General features: G+C 42.8%; 1 protein-coding gene across 1 annotated transcript in view; it reads left to right on the plus strand.

Moving 5' to 3' along the window:
• Positions 1 to 21,502, plus strand: part of GALNTL6 (polypeptide N-acetylgalactosaminyltransferase like 6) — a 1,588,031-nt gene that overhangs the window by 1,540,600 nt on the left and 25,929 nt on the right. Inside the window, exon 10 of the mRNA XM_040333316.1 lies at positions 996 to 1,112. Within this exon, the coding sequence (XP_040189250.1) occupies positions 996 to 1,112 (117 nt within the window). The remainder of the gene's footprint in view (positions 1 to 995; positions 1,113 to 21,502) is intronic.

The following is a 21,502-nucleotide window of genomic DNA, read 5'->3' on the forward strand; positions in this document are numbered from 1 at the left end:
CCAGGCCACATGCTGCCATTTTCTTTCCTATATAAGTTGGAGGCAGTTATCTCTTTCAGGTTCTGCCAGACAACCCTCCTGCTTCCCCAGCTACAGTGTGAAGGCCATTGCCACCTGGTGATACATATATCCAAGGAGGCACAAGGAACAGGGTTCATGTATTTTTAGGCAAGAATGGAGGTAGGATGGGGTGAGTGGGTGGGATGGAGTGTGAAGAATAAAAAAGTAAATAAGAACAACAAATCAAATTTTTTGATTGCCAAGGTGTGGAGGGTTACAGTGGTGCAGGTTTATTTTTTCTGAGTGAAGGTCCACTTACAAGTATTCTCCCAGAATCACCCAAATGTATAGGAAGCATGTGTGATAACTTCAAGACAAAACAAAACTGGACGAGGACTCATAGAAGGTGAGCAATGGCTACCAATGTAGTCTTGTGGCCCAGAGAAATTTTATCATCAAATTCTTCCCTTAGTTTAAATGTTTTATTATGTTTAGAATATACCCATTTGAATTTTTTGGATATGTTTTTTTAAATAATATTGTACCTGAACACACGGTGGGTTTAGAAATCATAATGACTTTACTATAACAACATATATTCTGCTTTGCCAAAAAGTAGATAATACTAAAGAAGACCCACCAAAACCACAAGGTTTGTCCCAGTTTGGTTGGGTAAAATGTACTTTTGTTATACATTCTTCATTATTTGCTGTTTAAGGTGATAGAATTTGTCAGGTTACATACACCTAGGTGTTGCTGACATGATAGGTCATCTGTTAAAGAGAGTCTTTGTTCAGTGATAAAGACTAGACTTGAAAGTAACAGTCAATCTGTCTGATGCTACAATAGACATTTTACATACAATTAATGTTTTCTATTTCTCCGGTCTAAGAGAATTGTTTGTGAAATAGCAAGAGAAAGTATTGCATGCACAGATCCATAGGTGGTGCACTTTAAATATTTATTCAAATAACTTATTTCAATTTTCTTTATAGATACGAAATGTGGCCTCTAACCTCTGCATTGACAGCAAACATGGAGCTACTGGAACAGAACTCAGATTAGACACCTGTGTCAAAGATGGCTCTGAAAGGACATGGTCACATGAACAGGTACACTCCAAAACATGCCCTTTTAAATTTGCATATTGCGATGTTTCCCTTGAACTGTGCCATACCACATATAAGAAGCCAATTTACTATGTTAAATCAAAGATGGCTGTGAGCCATGTAGGTTGCACTTAAGGCTTAAAGCGGGAGTTGACCCTATTAAAAAAAAAAAAAAGTTTTTTTTATTCTACCATTACATTCGGCATCGTAGCGCGAGCTACAGTATGCCGGTCTTACATTTTTTATCCCCGTACTCACTGTGCCATGGATCATTGAAGATTCCGGGGAATGGGCGTTCCTATGGTGAGAGAAGGTGATTGACGGCCGGCCCTGGCACGTCACGCTTCTCCGGAAATAGCCGTAATAGGCTTGGCTCTTCACGGCGCCTGCGCATAGCCTGTGCGCAGGCGCTGTGAAGAGCCGAGACCTACTCCGGCTGTCTTCGGGGAGCGTGACGTGCCAGAGCCGGCCGTCAATCATCCTCCCTCTCCATAGGCACGCCCAATCCCCGCGGGAGTCGGAATCTTCAATGATCGATAGCACAGTGAGTACGGGGATTAAAAATTTAAGACCGGCATACCGTAGCTCGCGCTACGATGCCGAATGTAATGGTATAATGATGTTAAGGAGGGTGAACCACCGCTTTAAAGACTCATTGCTAGACATATTAGTCCCTCCTCCAGACTACCTTCACTGCTGAATTTACCTGTTATGCCCTGTACACACGATCGGACCTTTGTCTGACCAAATTCACATCGGAATTCCGACGGAATTCCATCAGAGGAAAAGAGAACATGTTCTCTATGTAAACTCCGATAGAATTCATCGGAATTTCCAATGGAATTACTCCGATGGGGCATACACACGGTCGGAATTTCCGATGGAAAAAGTCCCTCTGACTAGTGATAAGTGAATTTATCTGAAATTGACCAGAATATTTTTTAAATGCTAAAGGTATATTCTTAAAGGCTTATTCACTATGGGCCAGATTCACAAAACAGATACGACGGCGTATCTCCTGATACGCCGTCGTATCTCTGTGATCCGCCTGTCCTAACTATGCGGCTGATTCATAGAATCAGTTACGCATAGATAGCCCTAAGATCCGACAGGTGTAATTGACTTACACGGTCGGATCTTAGGATGCAATTCTAGGCCGGCCGCTAGGTGGCGATTCCATTGCGGTCGGCGTAGAATATGCAAATGACTACTTACGGCGATCCACGAAGATACGCGCGTTCGTCGCAATCTCTTACGTCGCCGCTAGTCGGTTTTTCTCGTTGCAAACTTCGACCTGCTTTATCATGGCTTATCTTTAGAACAGCCATGTTAAAGTATGGCCGTCGTTCCCGCGTCGAATTTCAATTTTTTTTTTTTGCGTAAGACGTCCGGGAAAACGAAACGACGTAACGCACGTCGCCGTTCAAAAAAAACATTGGGACACCGTAATTTCACGCAAAGCACGTCGGGAAATTTCCTAACGGAGCATGCGCAGAACGTTCGGCGCGGAAACGTGCCTAATTTAAATGGTGCCCGCCCCATTTGAATTAGGCGGGCTTGCGCCAAGCGGATTTACGTTACACCGCCGCAAGTTTACAGGTAAGAGCTTTGTGAATCAGGCACTTACGCTGTAAACCTGCGGCGGTGTAACGTAAATGGGATACGTTACGCCGCCTGAATCTGGCCCTAAACTACTACAAATGCCTCAAATGACTTGTAGAACATATTAAGCATGGATAAATTTAGTTTATTGAATTCATTAAAAAAAAAAATTCTGCTGGGTTTCTATAGAATACTGCAGTCTATTATTCCCTTGCCTGAAGGTGTATATGGTAAGCTAACCCTCTATTCTAATATTGAGTAAATACGTTTATGACCCCTATGGCGAAGCATAATCGACTGAATTTAAAGGTTAATTTCATCATTTAAGATATGGTACATTTTAGACTGGCAGATGTGCACAAAGTGTAGGATTTCCCATCAAGCATATAATGGATTATTATAGGTTACAGGTAATTTTTCCTATTGCACCATCATTTTCTGAGTGAATAGAGTGCACAACTGTATTAGCAGACAATGAGAGATCCGCATTGAGGTCAGGGATGGTTAGATAGGTTGTATCAGCAGACTGTGAGAGACCAGCACTGGATCAATAGTAGCGGTGAGCAAATTTTTTATTTTTCCCCCAAAAGGTAAGCAAAAATCCGAAGAATTCTGCAAAGTTTCACCATTATGGTGATTATTGAAGTCAGTTAGAAAGGTTAAATATTTTTTTCCCTGTGATTTTTAAGAGTGCAGTGGTCTTTAAATGGCCCATAACGGTTATGGAAGCACATTTTCAACTCTCCTGAACCCCTCTTTGTGCCACAAAACGACCCTCAATAGCCTCACAATTTGCACAGAAAATATAAAAACAAAAAGGAAAAAATAGTCAAATAAAAAAAGCCAAATATGTAAAGCCACAGTACACAAATAATAATCAAATACATATGTTGTAGGGTAGGGTGAAGGGGTGGTTGTCATGTACTCCATGTTCCCCTCCTCAATGGGCCCCAAGCAAGGGTCACAACAGAGGCCTACACCAGGGTGGGTTCTCCTGGGCTATGCTAGGCACTTTGGATAGGGTCATTACCTTACACACATGGTACCTTTACTTGCACAGATGACTGAACTCCATGTAAAATACTCCAAAACAGTCTCTGATGCATTTAGGAGGGGCACACTGAGCCAATGCCCTCTCCGCCTGTCCAGGATATCACTGCTACTTTACTCCCAGTAACAGTATGGAGCCCCGCCATGCACCTAGCGCTGACTCCATGCATGCACTTCACTTAACACTTCCTCTTCGGTACCTGTGCACAGGCTGGGGACCTCTGCAGTGCTGATCTCCAGGGCTGGACTGGGACAGAAATTTGGCCCTGGACTTCATTCAGACTGGCCCACTTTGACAGGTCTCTCCCATGGTGGCCGGACAACCCCCACACCCCCCCCCCGGCCACCCGCACCCCCTCTCCCCCTTCACTAGCCACTAGCCATTCTACTTTATTAGAGTAGAACGGCTGGTACTGGTCCTCTTATAGGCAGTACCAGAGGGGAAGCTAGACATTTTTTCACCCGGGCAAAGAATCAGTTCGGTGCCCCCCCTTATGGGACAAGATTAGGCTGAAGTGAGAAACTCCCAGGCCATAGTTGTTGAGTCAGCTGTCTGTCCCCTCCCCTAATGCTCCTCTGTCGTCCCCCCTGCTCCTCTGGTCCTCCCCCTGCTTCTTTGTTCGCCCCAGGTGAGTGCTGCTGGGAGGGAGAGGAGGTGAGCGCTGTGGGAAGGGAGAGACAGAGGATCGGAGGGGGGCGGCGGTCTGCTGTCACTGAAGCCGGCCCACTGAGCCATCGGCCCACCGGGAAACTCCCTGTAGTCCCAATAGCCAGTCCATCCCTGTCTGCTCCTGTTGCTATGGGAGATGGATCATTCACAGAGAGCCGACAACAAGTCCTGCTAGAAGCTATCCCACCTAGTTACATAGTTACATAGTAGGTGAGGTTGAAAAAAAGACACAAGTCTATCAAGTCCAACCTATGTCCAACCTGTCACATGCTTACGACGGGCTGCTGGAGAGACCTTTGTTACCCTTGGTAACCATTTACATCTTCACACTGTATTAACTCTTGTACTGTTATTTATATACCCCAATGTGCTTAGCTGATCCAAACTGCGGAATATATGTGCCAGTTACTTGCATTACACCCCTTGAGTAACTTCAGACCAGGCAAAGACAAAGTGTCAAATGATTTACTTGAATAACCTAGTATGACAGTTAAACAAAGATTTTTCCCTAAACAAATCCCTAACTCAGGCTTCTGGCGGCCCCAGAGTACCTGTACAGGAAAGATCCCATATCCGGCTGAATTCATGATGGCAGTACCCAGGATTGGCATCTTCAGGGCAGACTGGAGGTTCCAGGATTTCCCCTAGGCTGTAGAAATGATGCTGAGAATGGATGGATGTGTCAAGTTCCTCCACCCCAAACGCACTCATCCATGTCTTCAAGGACCTTGATATGTGCACTGTCATGTTGGAACAGGAAGGGGCCATCCCCAAACTGTTCCCACAAATTTGGGAGGATGAAATTGCCCAAAATGTCTTGGTATGCTGACGCCTTAAGAGTTCCTTTAACCACTTAACCCCTGGACCATATTGCTGGTCAAAGACCAGAGCACTTTTTGCGATTCAGCACTGCGTCGCTTTAACTGACAATTGCGCAGTCGGGCGACGTGGCTCCCAAACAAAATTGGCATCCTTTTTTCCCAAAAATAAAGCTTTCTTTTGGTGGTATTTGATCACCTCTGCGGTTTTTAGTTTTTGCGCGATAAACAAAAATAGAGCGACAATTTTGAAAAAAAAAAAAATATTTTTTACTTTTTGCTATAATAAATATCCCCCAAAAATATCTAAAACATTTTTTTCCTCAGTTTAGGCCGATACGTATTCTTCTACATATTTTTTTCGTAAAAAAATCGCAATAAACATTTATTGATTGGTTTGCGCAAAAGTTATAGCGTTTACAAAATAGGGGGTAGTTTTATGGCATTTTTATTAATCTATTTTTTTTACTAGTAATGGCAGCGATCAGCGATATTTGTTTTCGGTACCGCGGGAGTCAGGGACTAGCGCCCCTAGTGGCCGCTTCGAGAGGTGACGTTATACTACGTGCTCTCGCGCAGGGGAGCCGACCTGCCGCCGTAGAACTGCGGCGGCTGGTCGGCAAGTAGTTAACTGGAACTAAGGGGCCAAGCCCAATCCCTGAAAAACAAGCCCACATCATAATCCTCCCTCCAATAAATGATTTGGACCAGTGCACAAAGCAAGGTCCATAAAGACATGGATGAGCGATTTTGGGGTGGAGGAACTTGTTTGGCCTGCACAGAGTCCTGACCTTAACCTGATAGAACACCTTTGGGATGAATTAGAGTGGAGACTGTTAGCCAGGCCTTCTCATCCAACACCAGTGCCTGACCCCACAAATGTGCTTCTGGAAGAATAGTCAAACATTCCCATAGACACACTCCTAAACCTTGTGTACAGTCTTACTGGAATAGTTGAAGCTGTTATAGCAGCAAAGGGTGGGCCAACTCAAAATTGAACCCTACAAAGTAAGACTGGTGTGCCATTAAAGTTCATGTGCGTGTAAAGACAGGTGTCCATAGGCGTCCACACAGGGTGTGCCAGGTGTGCCCAGGCACACCCTAATCACACTGTTCAGCACAGATTCCCCCTACTGCCCTGGCTCCCCCCTCCTTCCCTCTGCAGCACTACCAGCTTCCCTCCTTTCCTCTCCTGCCGGCTGTAGCTGCGGGGATATTTTAGGATGAGTGAGGGAAGGGGCTGGTAAATAATGTATTTATCAGCCTCTTCACTTTCTGAATGAACATGGTGAGTGATCGGTAGTGTGTGTTTAAACTTTGGGGTGCACATCCTAATGTAATAGGCTGTGCACACCTATGCAGGTGTCTCAATAATTTTGGTAATATTGCGTATAATCCTAGAACAGTATAACTAGGATAGGTAAACACTTCAGGATGGAACAATAAAACATTTATACTTTATTTCATGACTACTTGTTTACTGTAGATGCAGAGAACTGTGACTCCACTAGTATCGCTGGTCCTGGGGATGGCACAGTTACAATCCAGTACATGGTGTGTAATTATAATAGAAGCCTTTGATGCCGAACAGGTTTAGACTGCTCACTTGGTCATTTAGTAGAAAGTTGGCGTGTGCGCTCTGATATACTATATGTTTCAGCGGGCTGCTCAGCTCCACACAGATCTCTAATTAAAAAAATATATTGATTTGGATTTACAGTAGTTGGTAGTGATGGTCAAAAGTGGTTGCAACGCACATGTAATGTGATAAAACTTGGTTTTCAGTTTTGGGCACAAATGCGCACTGTATTTCTATATCAGGTCCGTTTTTTTCAGCCTGCATTGGTTTTGGGATTTAGCTTTTATAACCTCTGACAGCTAGTAAATCAGAAAAGTTCACTTTTTAGATGAACTGTGTTTGCTTTCATTTATCCCAGATTCTGCACGGGCTGTGATATAAGGATTTTTTCACTTTCAAGGGTGACAACCTTTCCTCATGATGGCTGTAGCTAACTGGAAGGGATTGCCACTTTCATCTCTCCGCAGATCAACTGTCTGTTTTGCAAAAAGAAGCGGCTTCATAACTGAATGAGCAAATATAGCTATTTGGCCTTATTTGATTTGATTTGATTTGATACAGCTTTAGAATCATAAATCTATTACTGCCTTTCACTAACCAGGAGAACCAGTTATCGGTGGGGATTTGGCTGGGTGAGCCCCACTGATCAGCATCAGCTGACAAATGTAGTGAACCCATATAATGGTTTCTAATTTATAGTCCATTCATTAAAAAGTAGCTCAAGGAATAGCTATTTTCCAATAAAATGTAGTTTAGAATGTCTCCACTAGAGGGTAGCATTACATAAAGAATGTGCAGATAAAGGAACACATATCAAAGCAATCAGTGTGCATAAACAATTTAAGACATTACTGAAAATTAGACATTTTAGCTAGCGTAGCGTAATACAAAATGTGTTTTAGTGTTAGGAGAACATTTTGGCATGCATGTATTTTTTCATAAAGCAAAAATATATTACCCCAGCTGGTTTAAATGTCTTTTGTAAGCGGAACTTCAAATTCTAATCTGTGGGCACTTTAGGAAGATGATAAATGATATATGCAGGCACCTATTGATTATGTCAGCTGATATAGTTTATCATTTTTAGGGGTGAGCCAGACTGCCTTGGGTTCAATTTGAACAGTGTTCGGTCAACTTCAAAGGAGTTTTAATGCTGAACCCGAATACCATTGGAATTAATGGGAGCAATCTGTCAAATAAATATTGCTCTTTTTCTGGGGTAATAGGCAAAGGGTTATCAAAAACAGCATTGAAGGAGGTGGGCGCTGCCCTGGGCAACACGTACAAAAGTAAAAAATAATTTTAAATCTTTCATTCAGCCAAGAGCAGTGTTTTTTTATTTTTTTTAAAAGCGTAGACATTTAGGGCCAGATTCACAAAAGAGATACGACGGCGTATCTCCTGATACGCCGTCGTATCTCTGAGATACGATTGTCGTATCTATGCGCCTGATTCATAGAATCAGTTACGCATAGATAGCCCTAAGATCCGACAGGTGTAACTGTGTTACACCGTCGGATCTTAGGCTGCAATTCTAGGCCGGCCGCTAGGTGGCGATTCCATTGCGGTCGGCGTAGAATATGCAAATGACTAGTTACGCCGATTCACGAACGTCCGCTTTGCCCGTCGATCTGAATTTACATTGTGTCCTTAGGGATGCGTCGCGTAAAACTAAGCATGCCCTCTAGGTGGTGTAACCAATGTTAAGTATGGCCGTCGTTCCCGCGTCGAAATTTTAAATTTCACGTCGTTTGCGTAAGTCGTCCGTGAATGGCGCTGGACGCCATTTATGTTAACGTCGAAACCAATGACGTCCTTGCGACGTCATTTAGCGCAATGCACGTCGGGTAATTTTATGGACGGAGCATGCGCAGTACGTTCGGCGCGGGAACGCGCCTAATTTAAATGGTGCCCACCCCATTTGAATTAGGCGGGCTTGAGCCGAGCGGATTTACGCTACGCCGCTGCAAGTTTACAGGTAAGTGCTTTGTGAATCAGGCACTTATGCTGTAAACTTGCGGCGGTGTAACGTAAATGGGATACGTTACACTGCGGCTAAGTTACGCGGAAATACGTGAATCTGGCCCTTTGGGCTCCATTCACAGAACCATATCCTGAAGATGACAATTCGCTAAAACACTCAGTAAATACTGCATAAAACAGGAGTGAAAGTAAATTCACAAAAGGAAAAACAAAATGCATGCAGTAAATGGGTAGTGGTAGCAGCATGCGATATTTAACTACTTCACTCCCGGCCTATAGCAGAATGACAGCCAGGCGGTGGTTTCATTATTCTGACTGGGCGTCATATGACCTCCAGCAGGATAACATGCCGACACGCGCGCGTGGGGGTTCACAGCGTGGCAATGGGTGGTGCTGTGTGTCAGTCTGACACACCGCATCTCTGATCTCTGATCTCTGAGGGAGGCTCCTTACTACGTGATCAGCTGTGACCAATCACAGCTGATCACCGTGTGAACCAGGAAGTGCGGGTACACAGCTTTCCTCGGTTCGCGCTGACAGGGAGAGCGATCAGCGTCTCTCCCTGTCAGAAGGGTCTGTGCTGGTAATCAGCACATTGATTATTAGCACAGCCCCCATCAGATGTGCCCATCAGCTGCCAATCAGTGCCCATCAGCTGCCAAACAGTGTCCATCAGCTACCAGTCTGTGCCCCATCAAGAACACCTGTCAGTGCCTATCAAAGTGCCAATCAGTGCCCATAACAGTGCCGATCAGTGCCTATAAATGTGCCAATCAGTAATGCCTGTCAGTGTTCTTCAAATGCCAATCAGTAATGCTTCTCAGTAGCGCCTCATCAGTGCTGCCTATTCAGTGCAGCACCTATTCATGTCTATGGGTGGCTGTGCATGTACCCTAAAAGAAAGTTTTAGGGAAACGTGTGTTGCCTGATCCCTTCTGCCACAATAGCCTTCCCATATATATTCAACTAACTCCTGCATGACCTATTATAATAATACAGCTGTTATCCATGATGGATGTTTTATGACGCCCTTCCAGTCACGTGCCTTGTGCATGCACTAGGGGCTGCACAGTAGTGAGATTTGTGACCTGTTGTGTCCACAGGACACAGTGGAACACAGATCATTGTCGCGGGCTGGCCCTGGTACTATGTGATTGCTGTGACCAATCACATCTCTGTCGAACACAATGGCTTTCCTTTAAAGCCATTGAATGTGCACTTTTGTGATCTCTGTGATTGGTCATAGTGATCACATGGTATAGGGCCAACCACAGAGGACCTGTACCATGTGATAGCTGTGATGTATCATGTGATAGCTGTGGCCTATCACAGCTTACACAATGGCACATGAATGGATGACATTCACAAAGTAATATGATTGCTAATACAGTAATCATCACTGTAAAAAGCAATGACAGTGTAAACAAAACATCTTGATTACCTCCCCAGAGCAGTACAGTGTCACTATGGTGACACCGTTCTGCCCTGATGACAGTATGTAAACACAAATTACAATACAAGAAAAAAATTATATATATATTTTTCTCCTCATGAGTTATTTACCTCACAAACCAAAAACACTCGGCAAATACCTCATAAAACAGTATTGAAGTCAACTCACTGAAGAAAAAATAAATAAATGCATGAGTTAAATAAAAAATATGTATAAGAATACATATCGACCTAAACTGAGAGAAAATTGCTTTTTTGGAAAAAAAATTGGATATTTATTATAGCAAAAAGTACAAAATATTTTTTTTTGTTTCAAAATAGTCGTTTTTTATAGCTCAAAAAATAAAAACCACAGAGATAGGAAAAAAAGGACGTAAATTTTGTTTGGGTACAACATTGCACGACCGCGCAATTTTCAGTTAAAGCGACGCAGTGCCCTATGGCAAAAAAAATCCTCGGCCCTTGAGCAGCCAAATCTTCCGGGGCTGAAGTGGTTAAAGAATGTAAAAATATAATAGCCAATTTGGAGTAGTCTCTACATCTTTGGTTCAGTTTCTCAACAGCAATGCATATAAATCTAAATATGCAAAAATATATGAGGTTAACCACTTCAATACAGGGCATTTTCACCCCCTTTCTGCCCAGACCAATTTTCAGCTTTCAGCGCTGTTACACTTTGAATGACAATTGCGCGGTCATGCAACACTATACCCATATGAAATGTTGTTTTTTCCCCACAAATAGAGCTTTCTTTTAGTGGTATTTGATCACCTCTGCGTTTTTTATTTTTTACGCTATAAACAAAAAAAGAGCGTAAATTTGGAAAAAAACACAATGGGCCAGATTCACGTAGGAGAGCGTATCTTTGTGCGGGCGTAGCGTATCCTATTTATGCTACGCCTCCGCAACATAAACAGGCAAGTGCAGTATTCACAAAGCACTTGCTCCGTAAGTTGCGGCGGCGTAGCATAAATCGGCCGGCGTAAGCCTGCATAATTCAAATGTGGAAGAGGTGGGCGTGTTTTATTAAAATGAGCCGTGACCCCATGCAAATGAAGCGCCGATCGTACAGCGCATGCGCGCGCATGCTCAGTATCACGTCAAATTTACTCCCTAAGATACGCCGGCTCAATGCCTGTGATGTGAACGGAACCTACGCACATCCCCATTCACGTACGACTTACATAAATGACGTAAAAAGATACGCTTGTTCCGACGTCCATACTTTGCATTGGCTGCACCTCATATAGCAGGGGTAACTTTACGCCGGACGTAAGCCTAACGTAAACGGCGTAGCAGGCGCAAGTACGTTCGTGAATCGGCGAATCTACCTAATATACATATTCAACGCGTAAATCTACGGAAGCGCCCTTTGCGGCCAGCGTAAATATGCACCCAAGATACGACGGTGTAGGAGACTTACGCCACTCGTATCTTGGCCAAAATTATGCATAACTGATTCTCAGAATCAGGCGCATAGATACGACGGGTCACATTCGGACTTACGACGGCGTACGTGGAGATACACCGTCTTAAGTCCTTTGTGAGTCTGGCCAAATATATTTAACTTTTTGCTAAAATAAATATATAAAAATTTGCAATAAGCGTATATTGAGTGGTTTGCGCAAAAGTTAAAGCATCTACAAAATAGGGGATAAATTGGCATTTTTATTGTTATTTTTTTTTACTAGTAATGGCGGCGATCTGCGATTTTATCGTGACTGCGATATTGCGGCGGACACATCGAAACACTTTTGACACTATTTTGGAACCATTCACATTTATACAGGGATCAGAGCTATAGAATTCACTGATTACTGTGTAAATGTGACTGGCAGGAAAGGGGTTAACACTAGGAGGCGAGGAAGGGGTTAAATGTTCATCCTAGGGAGTGATTCTAACTGTTGGGGGAAGGGACTCACAAGGGGAGGAGACCGATCGGTGTTCCTCTGTACTGGGAATACACCATTGGTCTCCTCTTCTTTGACAGGACGTGTATCTGTGTGTTCACACTGATCCATGGTCCTGCTGTGTTCACGGGCACGCGGCCGCCGGGCACGCACATCAGAGTGACATGGCTGGCGCGTGCTCCCTAGAGGCTCGGGAAGTAAAAGACGTCATATGACGACTTCCCGGTCTACGTTCCCATTAGGGAGATTCACTCTCTCTATTTGTCCTGTACACCTTTCATTGAAATCATTGAAAGTGAAAGTAAAGGAAAATCCCAAATTTTGGGTTGTGAGGTGAAGAGAAATCTCCCCAATGACAATGTTGTATTTTGTATTGGTGGAAGAAGGTTATTTATATATGTGCGTGATTTTTTTTTTTAAACTATTTTTCATTTAAGATTTGACATTTATAAAAAATATTTTGTATTTACTTAATTTAACTTGTTTTTGATACTCATGTGTATCTTGTGAATGGGATTTAAGTCACTTGTTTTCTTTTATATTAATACATATGCTGCAGGGACTGCACTAATTTAGTGAGTTGGCAGCTTTCTATACTGTACTATATATTAAATACAATTTTACCTCTTTAGTAGCACTAAAAAATGACAGGGGCTCTAATCCTTCTCCACTGTATTGAAAATCACGTCATAAAATAAAATACCACATGGTTTATTGAGTATAATATCTCACATTTTGATGAAATAACTCATGCTTTATTTTAGTAGCATTTTTTTGTCAATTGCAAAAAAAGTTTGAAAAAAGCAATACATTATTTTAACTCGGAAAATAACTCTTCGTGAATTGAGCCCAGTGTCCCTAATCACTGCCACACAGGTCATTTGGTGGTGTTGTACTGCGTTGGCAACAGTATTAAAAAAAATGTAAGAACAAAACACATTTTATTTAAATTTTTCCTTTTATAAAAAATTGTGACAAAAAATTACAACTTTAACAAACTCACCATGCCTCTTACTAAATACCTTGGCGTGTCTATTTTTCAAAAGGGGGGTCATTTGGGGGGGTATTTGTACTGTCCTTGCATTTTAGAGCCTTATGAAATGAGATAGGCCATCGGTACATCAGGATTGATCAATTTTTAATTATATATAAATACGATATTGGTAAAAGTAAAATGCTTTTTATTAAAAAATTATGGGCCAGATCCACAAAGAGCCGGCGTAACGTAAAAAAATTCCCATTTAAGTTACACTGCCTTAAAATTTCTACCTAAGTGCCCGATCCACAAAGCACTTACCTAGAAATTTTCGGCTTTGTAACTTAAATTCCGCCGGCGCAAGGCGTTCCTCTTCAAATGGGGGCAATTCCCATTTAAATTAGGCGCACTCCCGCGCCGGCCGTACTGCGCATGCTCGTAACGTCATTTTCCCGACGTGCATAGCGCGAAATTACGTTACGCCGATTTTTGTGGATCGTGCCGGGTCAATAAAGTTGCGTCGAGAAAAAAAAAAGATACGGCGAAAAAAAAAAAATGTAAAACAAAAAAAAAACGTGTCGCTGGACAGAAGGGTCTGCTTTTACAAGGTGTAAACAGTTTACACTTTGTAAAAGCAGCCCTAATTTTACGATTGCAAACTAAAACTTACGGAGAAAAAACAAAGCTGAAAAGCTTTGTGGATCTCCGTAAGTGCTAATTTGCATACCCGAGGCGGCATTTCGACGCGAAATGCCCCCAGCGGCGGATGCGGTACTGCATCCTAAGATCAGGCAGTGTAAGTCCCTTACACATGTCGGATCTTCTGTCTATCTCTTGGAAACTGATTCTGTGGATCAGTTCCAAAGATAAAAAACAGGGATACGACGGCGTATCAGTAGATACGCCGGCGTATGCCTTTTGAGGATCTGGCCCTATCATCCAAAGTACTCACATATCATGGGTGCTTACACTAGTGTACAAGCTGTACCCTCACTACTTTACATTGTAGCAAAGTGTAATTTCTTTAGTATTGTCACATGAAAAGATATAATACAATATTTACTAAAATGTGAGGGGTGTGCTCATTTATGTGAACTACTGTGTGTATATCTATATATATACACACACACATTTTAAACTAATAAACACCGTTCATGCCAATGTCACATAAAGTTACTTATAATTTATTGCAATAGAACAGATGAACTAGAATGACCTAGTAGTAAAGTATGTGTCATTGCTTGATGAATAAGAAAGTTCAAGGAAATACAGTCATATAATCACCAGTGTGGTATATACAAAAGTCTCGTAGGGACATTTACAGGATGAAGAGCAACTTTACCATGAATATTTGAAAATAAAAAGTTGGTAAATAATTGAGGGCTTATGATTTATTTATATGTACATCTTCTGAATTAAAAATATGAACCCCATGTGCACTAGAGGACTACTGAGCACAGCACTTTTTATATATCTGTATAACTGAACTAGATAAAATGCTCTACTATTACTGCTTACAACCAGCTTTGTCATTAGTATGGTGTATGTAAATGTAGGGAACTGTAAACATAAAGCTAGTTTATAAAAGAGATTCTAATTTCATTCATGAATATATATATATATATATATATATATATATATATATATATATATATATATATATAGTGCCCTGCTCCTGAAGAACAGGCGCTGCTCTAAATTTAATGGGGGTCTGAGCTGTTATTTGGTTCAGACCATAATGATTGAGGGCAATTTAGCCTCTGTTTCAGCCATGGCTTTGCTAGGACTATCCCCCATTGATCGCCTGGGGGTGTTGTTACCACCCCAGGCCAAGGGTGGCAGCAGCCAGGTCATGGTGTTTTGAGTTTTCCCTCTCAGCAGCGAATCAGTGGGAGTGGTCACCCCGCTGTGCATGCTGAGGAGGGGTACTTACAGGACAGACTCCATTGGTGCGGAGTCTGTTGTCCGTCCACGCCTCGTGGCCTGCCTGGCCAGGGGTGTGCATTGTGAATCCTGGCTCCGGGACCACGTTGGTCCGGGGTTGCAGCTTTGTTTGCTGGGCCCAGTTATCTGGCTGGGGCCTGTACTGCAGAGGTGATCCTGTGCTGTCCGTCCTGTGGGAGGAAGCCACTTGATGAAGGAAGCCAGGGGAGGACCTATCCTGGTGAGGACCATGCAAGAGGCTGGTACCTTGGGGGAAGGCCTGGAAACTTCATCTGAGTATGCACCATACACCCAGAGGCCTGACAGTGTTGCCTGTCGGATCTAAAAGTTCTAGTGAAGTAAAGCTAAAGAGATCCGAGTGCTGAATCCTGTGGCAGAGGAATCAGGACCAAAACATCTCACCTACAAAGGAAGGTCTGTGGCAGAGACTGTACTTTATTCCGTGCGCCATCCCGGCTGCTAGGCCAGTGAGAGGGACCTATCCGAGTGAGCAATACCCACTCTGGCTAGAGTGGCGACGAGAACTGTTTGCTGGAAACAGGAGTGTTTCCTTCTACTAAAGTTCTACCAAATAAACCCAAGAGAAAAGAGGTAGATTGTGTGTGGACATTGAAATTCTTCAGACTCTCACTTCACCCTGGACAGCGAGGATATAGAGGTAACATGCCACTCAAAATATAACCAGCAGCTCCTGCCGGGTTAGTGCTACATATAAATGCACGTCCCATAAGGGGTAGAACTGTATAATAAAAGTTATGATAGATCTTTAAGGGAAGGTAAAAGTTTAGCGATCACATCTACACATTCTCAGCCCGTTTCCCACAATGCCGTGCTTTTTACTCAGTTGACCTGTTCTCAGACATGACAACAATCATATGTGGAGGGGTGGGAAGAAAATTTCTAGTCCTTTACAAATACCAACTTGGGAGGTATTTGCATTTGCATTTCCTGCAGTGAATATCAGAGGCAGGTGAAATAGGAGCCGTCATATATGCCAAATTAGAGTGTGTAGCATACAGTATGTACTGTATTGAAACAGTGTGCTTAATTTGAAAAACCAAGCATTAACAGCGCTACATGAATATCAATGAATATTCAATAATATAATATTTTATATACTGCAGTGAAAAAAGTCCTCCCATGCTGCACACAAACATTCATAAACCATGGGTAGCCAAACCAACTTAATTGTCCATCAATCAGCATGCAATAAGCGGTGTGCAAAATGTACTGTATTGAGTGTGTTCATATGAACTGAATATATTCAGTTCAACCATTATGCTATATATTATCAATGTTTAACAAGACTTGACATTCATAGAATGTGGAAATTCAAGCGTAGCATTAAAAAATGTGTGCAGTGTATATGCTAGCCACAAGCCAATAAGTTGTGGATTTTACAAATAAACTCAAATATGCAGTGTTTATCAGTAAATAAATCAAATCATGAAAATAAAAATGTCAATGACTACCATGAAAAAATAAATACTACACCATTAAGACATTTATATGACAACAATGTCAGTATAAGGACTTGTCAACACGTTTTTGGCTTATACCAATGACATCAGTATGACATCAGTTTGACATTTCTAAGATCTTTCAGAATTTATTGACAGGAGCCTTTGATCTGCAGTGCACCTCCTTCTGATCTGCATTGCACCAGCTTCAAGTTCCATAGACTTTTATGGGAATGCAAAACCAGTTTGAGGCAAACAAACTCCTGTTGACACGTGCCCTTAGTCAAATCATAACCTGTAAAACATAATCAAATATTTAGACAGGAATGACATATAGAACAAAGTAGAAAATATTTTAGACCTTTCAATATCTTATGGTATATTTCTTGCCAAACTGGTCCAATGCTGTAAAGTCACCCATATCCAAAAGATTAGTAGAGCTTACATTGGTGATTCAGAATCAGAGGAAAATACTAGTTACCATTCCCCTCTCTACAGCATGTAATGGTGTCATGACATGACTCTTCAGCCTTGGGCCTCGTACAGACAACCGAACATGTCTGCTGAAACTGGTCCGCGGACCAGTTTCAGCAGACATGTTCGGTCGTCTGTACGTCCGAGCGGACAGGTTTCCAGCGTACATTTGTCCACCCGACCGTTTTCGAGCGGACACATGTTTCTTAGCATGCTAAGAAACATGTCCGCTGGAATCCTGTCCGTCAGACATGTTCGGTCGTCTGTACAGACTCATCGTACATGTCCGACCGGAAGCAATGCGTTGAAGCATTGACCTTCCAGCGTCGTGCACGTCGCTGCGTCATCACGGCGCTGTCTGTCCGCGCGGATTTCTGTCTGATGGTGTGTACAACCATCAGACAGAAATCTCCGACCGGACATGTCCGCTGAAAACGGTCCGGCGGACCGTTTTCAGCGGACTGTCCGGTCGTCTGTACGAGACCTTAGTTTGTTTACCATAGTTTAATACAAGTGTACAGCCCCTGCCCTGGGCTGGGTAATTTTAGTTAGGCTGAGCTGTAGTCTGTAGGTTTTCTCTAAACCTGGTAGTTGATTACTCCTGTCTGTTGGTGAAAGAATGTGCAATCAAATCATGTGAGATGATGAACCTCTGGAGTTATGATTATTTTTTAAACCCAGCCAATCCATGGGTGGTTAGCCCACAAGGTATGGCTGAGGAGAGTATACATATTTGAGAGGAGCTGATCAGGCTCTCTCCCCTGAAGCTTCCCCTAGCAGAAGACCTGTGTGTGCTAAGTAGACTGCTATTTGTACTAGGCTTCAGCGTGTGATATTTGCTGGGGCCAGAGTAAGAGACACCTGCTGAACCTGGACAGAAGAAAGGATCCCTCAATGAAAAGTGTTGCAGGGTAGCTAGGCAGAAACAGCAACCTAAACATTGTGAAAAGAGCCTATACATACCTCCCAACTTTTGAACTTCAGAATGAGGGACACTTGAGGAAGGAAGTAACCTTGCATAGCGCGCTGCGGCAAATCGTGGGCGTGGTCAAACTTCTGACAGTGGGAGGAGCTTAATGGGCGTCATTAAACAAAACTCGGGCTTACTTGTACCTATAAAATATGCTTTTATTATTGTTCCACAAGCAAGATTCTCATGAATACATACAAATCCCAGCACATCTATTAAAAAAAAAGGATAACAGTGTGCAGTGTTTGGAGTGCATTACGTACAGAGTGCGAGGTTCTGGAATGAGCTATGTACAGAGTGCAGGGTTCTGGGGTGAGCTGCATATAGAGTGCAGGGTTCTGGAATGAGCTGCATGGAAAGTGCAGGGTTCTGAGATGAGCTTCGTGCAGAGTGCAGGATTCTGGAATGAGCTGCGTGCAGAGTGCAGGGTTCTGGGATGAGCTGCCTTCAGAGTGCAGGGTTCTGGGATGAGCTGCGTGCAGAGTGCAGGGTTCTGGGATGAGCTAAGTACACAGTGCAGGGTTCTGGGATGAGCTAAGTACCACAGTGCAGGGTTCTGGGATGAGATAAGTACACAGTGCATGGTTCTGGGATGAACTATGTACAGAGTTCAGGGTTCTGTGATGAGCTATGTACAGAGTGCAGGGTTCTGAAATGAGCTATATACAGGGTGCAGGGTTCTGGGATGAGCTTTATACAGGGTAGCAGTGGAAGTGGTCAGTAGGGCAGTGGACGTGGTCAGTATGGCAGTGAACGTGGTTAGTAGGGTAGTGGATATTGTCAGTAGAGCAGTGGATATGGTCAGTAGAGCAGTGGACATTGTCAGTAGAGCAGTGGACATGGTCAGTAGAGCAGTGGACATGTCAGCAGAGCAGTGGTCATGGTCAGTAGAGCAGTGGACATGGTCAGTAGAGCAGTGGACATGGTCAGTAGAGCAGTGGACATGGTCAGTAGAGCAGTGGACATGTCAGCAGAGCAGTGGTCATGGTCAGTAGAGCAGTGGTCATGGTCAGTAGAGCAGTGGACATGGTCAGTAGGGCAGTGAATATTGTTAGTAGGGAAGTGGACATGGTCAATAGGGCAGTGGACATGGTCAGTAGGGCAGTGGGCATAATCAGAGCAGTGGACATAATCAGTAGGGCAGTGGACGGGATCAGTAGTTTTTAATTTTTGTTATTTTATTTTTTTATACATTTGTATCATTATATTTTATTTTACAATTACATTTTTTAGAGGTTTTTTTTTACAGTTTTTGATGGGAGTTTGTGGCAGTGGAGGGCAGTATGATGGGGGGTGGCAGTGGAGGGCAGTATGATGGGGTGGAGGGCAGTATGATGGGAGGGGTGTCAGTGCTTTATGACTACAGTGTACCAATCTTCTGATGGCTCCTTCCAGCAGATAATGTACCATGTCGCAAAGCTCAAATCATCTTTGACATGACAATGGGTTCGCTGTACTCCAATGGCCTCCACAGTCACCAGAGCTCAATCCAAAAGAGCACCTTTGGGATGTGTGGGAACAGGAGATTTGCATCATGGATGTGCGGCGCACAAATCTGAAGCAACTGTGTGATGCTATCATGTCAACATGGACCACAAACTCTGAGGAATGTTTCCAACACCTTGTTGAATCTATGCCATGTAGAATTAAGTCAGTTCTGAAGGCAAAGGGGGGTCCAACCCCGTACTAGCAAGGTGCACATAATAAAGTAACCAGTGAGTGTGTACAGTATATTGGATATATGTGTTACACTGGTGGCAACAGGTTAATAAACACACACAAGCCATGCATCTGAAGTAATGCTATAATACTGTATTGTATTGTATTGTAGGAAGTATAAAACCATATATGGACTAGAGATGAGGTACAGGTTCACTGCTCTCAAGGGTTCATGGTGAATCCCCCAGGTTTGCCACCGGGAATAAAGAACACCGATAATGCTGTGCCTTTGTCCCTGGTCAGATGAGGTACAAGCACCAATCATTTGAAGGAATGTAAATTCCAGCCCCCCTTTTATCAAAGGACGGGCTCACAGAATCTATATTTTTCAGTGTTTCTTGGATCTGTTAGGCCTCGTACACACGATAGGATAGCCAGAGGACAACGGTCTGATGGACCGTTTTCATCGGTCAAAACCGATCGTGTGTGGGCCCCATAGGTTATTTATCCTTCGGTTAAAAAAATACGAACTTGTTTTAAAATTTAACCGATGGACGCCTAACCGATAGGTCAAAACCGATCGTTAGTAGGCACGACCATCGGTTAAAAATCCACGCATGCTCAGAATCAAGTCGACGCATGCTTGGAAGCATTGAACTTCGTTTTTTTCAGCACGTCGTTGTGTTTTACGTCACCGCCTTCTGACACGATCTGGTTAACGTATTGCGTGTATGAGGCTTTAGGAAAAACTGACAAGGGGTACTTATTTACATTGTTTGTTACTAGTTCATGTCTCCTATGGCAGTGCCTAGCTTCCCATGCCTTATGTGTGACAATAACTTAAAGGGGTTGTAAAGGAAAAAAAAAAATCATAATAAGCATCCTTTACCTGCAGACATTCCTCGTTTCACTTCCTCATTGTTCGTTTTTGCTCAGAAGTTGCTCTATTTCTTCTCTGTTCTGTTCACTTCCCACTTGTCTGATTTTACTGACCACCGTGATGGGAGGCTTTACTGCGGTGGTCAGTGACATGCTTACCCCCTCCTGGGAACTACATCTGTGCGGCAGGACGCTCTCTACTTGTTAGAGGCTTCAAGGAGGTGTGAATTACTGGGCGTGCCACAATTCATACTGGGAAATGTAGTTCTTACATGAACGAGCGATGCAAACCAGGAAGTGAATGAGAGAACAAAAACTAGAACGCCGGAGGTGATATAGATGAAGGAATTTAATAGGTATTTACTCGTTTTTTTAACAGAATCATTACACTATTCTGTCTGTCTACCTTGCAAACATTAATTTTAGGCAAAACATTTTTTTCCTTTACAACTCCTTTAATTATAAGCCCTACAAATGGACCTATTGTCTCATTTATAAAGTAAGCAGCACCACAGGACATCATTCTCTTCACCGTGCACTTTGTATGTTTATAAAGGTGCAGTGTGGGAGGTTTATTGTGATGTTTAGTGGTTTTTGATAGACTGATACAAATGGGTTAAATGGTCTACAGATAGACAAAGTACATTGAGACATGTCACTCCCCAGCATCTCGCCTTGCTGAATTGCGAACCTACCTAAAATCATCTTAACAGCAAAAGGAAAAAATGAAAGGAAAATTATTACTGTTCAACTTGTTTTTTTATACATCAACCTGACTGAGACATATTTGACAGTTCATGTCTGAAGCATTAAGAATTGCCTTTACTAAAATAAAATAATATTCTATTCTTAGATAGAGCAGAAATATGAAAAAAAAAAAGAAAACATTTTCTTTGTTTTCAAAGCTGAAGCTCGGTGATGAGTGAAAACATACTGGCCCGGATTCAAAGAGAATTGCGCTTTTTTT

Source organism: Rana temporaria, chromosome 1 (assembly GCF_905171775.1).
Source record: "Rana temporaria chromosome 1, aRanTem1.1, whole genome shotgun sequence".
Lineage (NCBI taxonomy): Eukaryota > Metazoa > Chordata > Amphibia > Anura > Ranidae > Rana > Rana temporaria.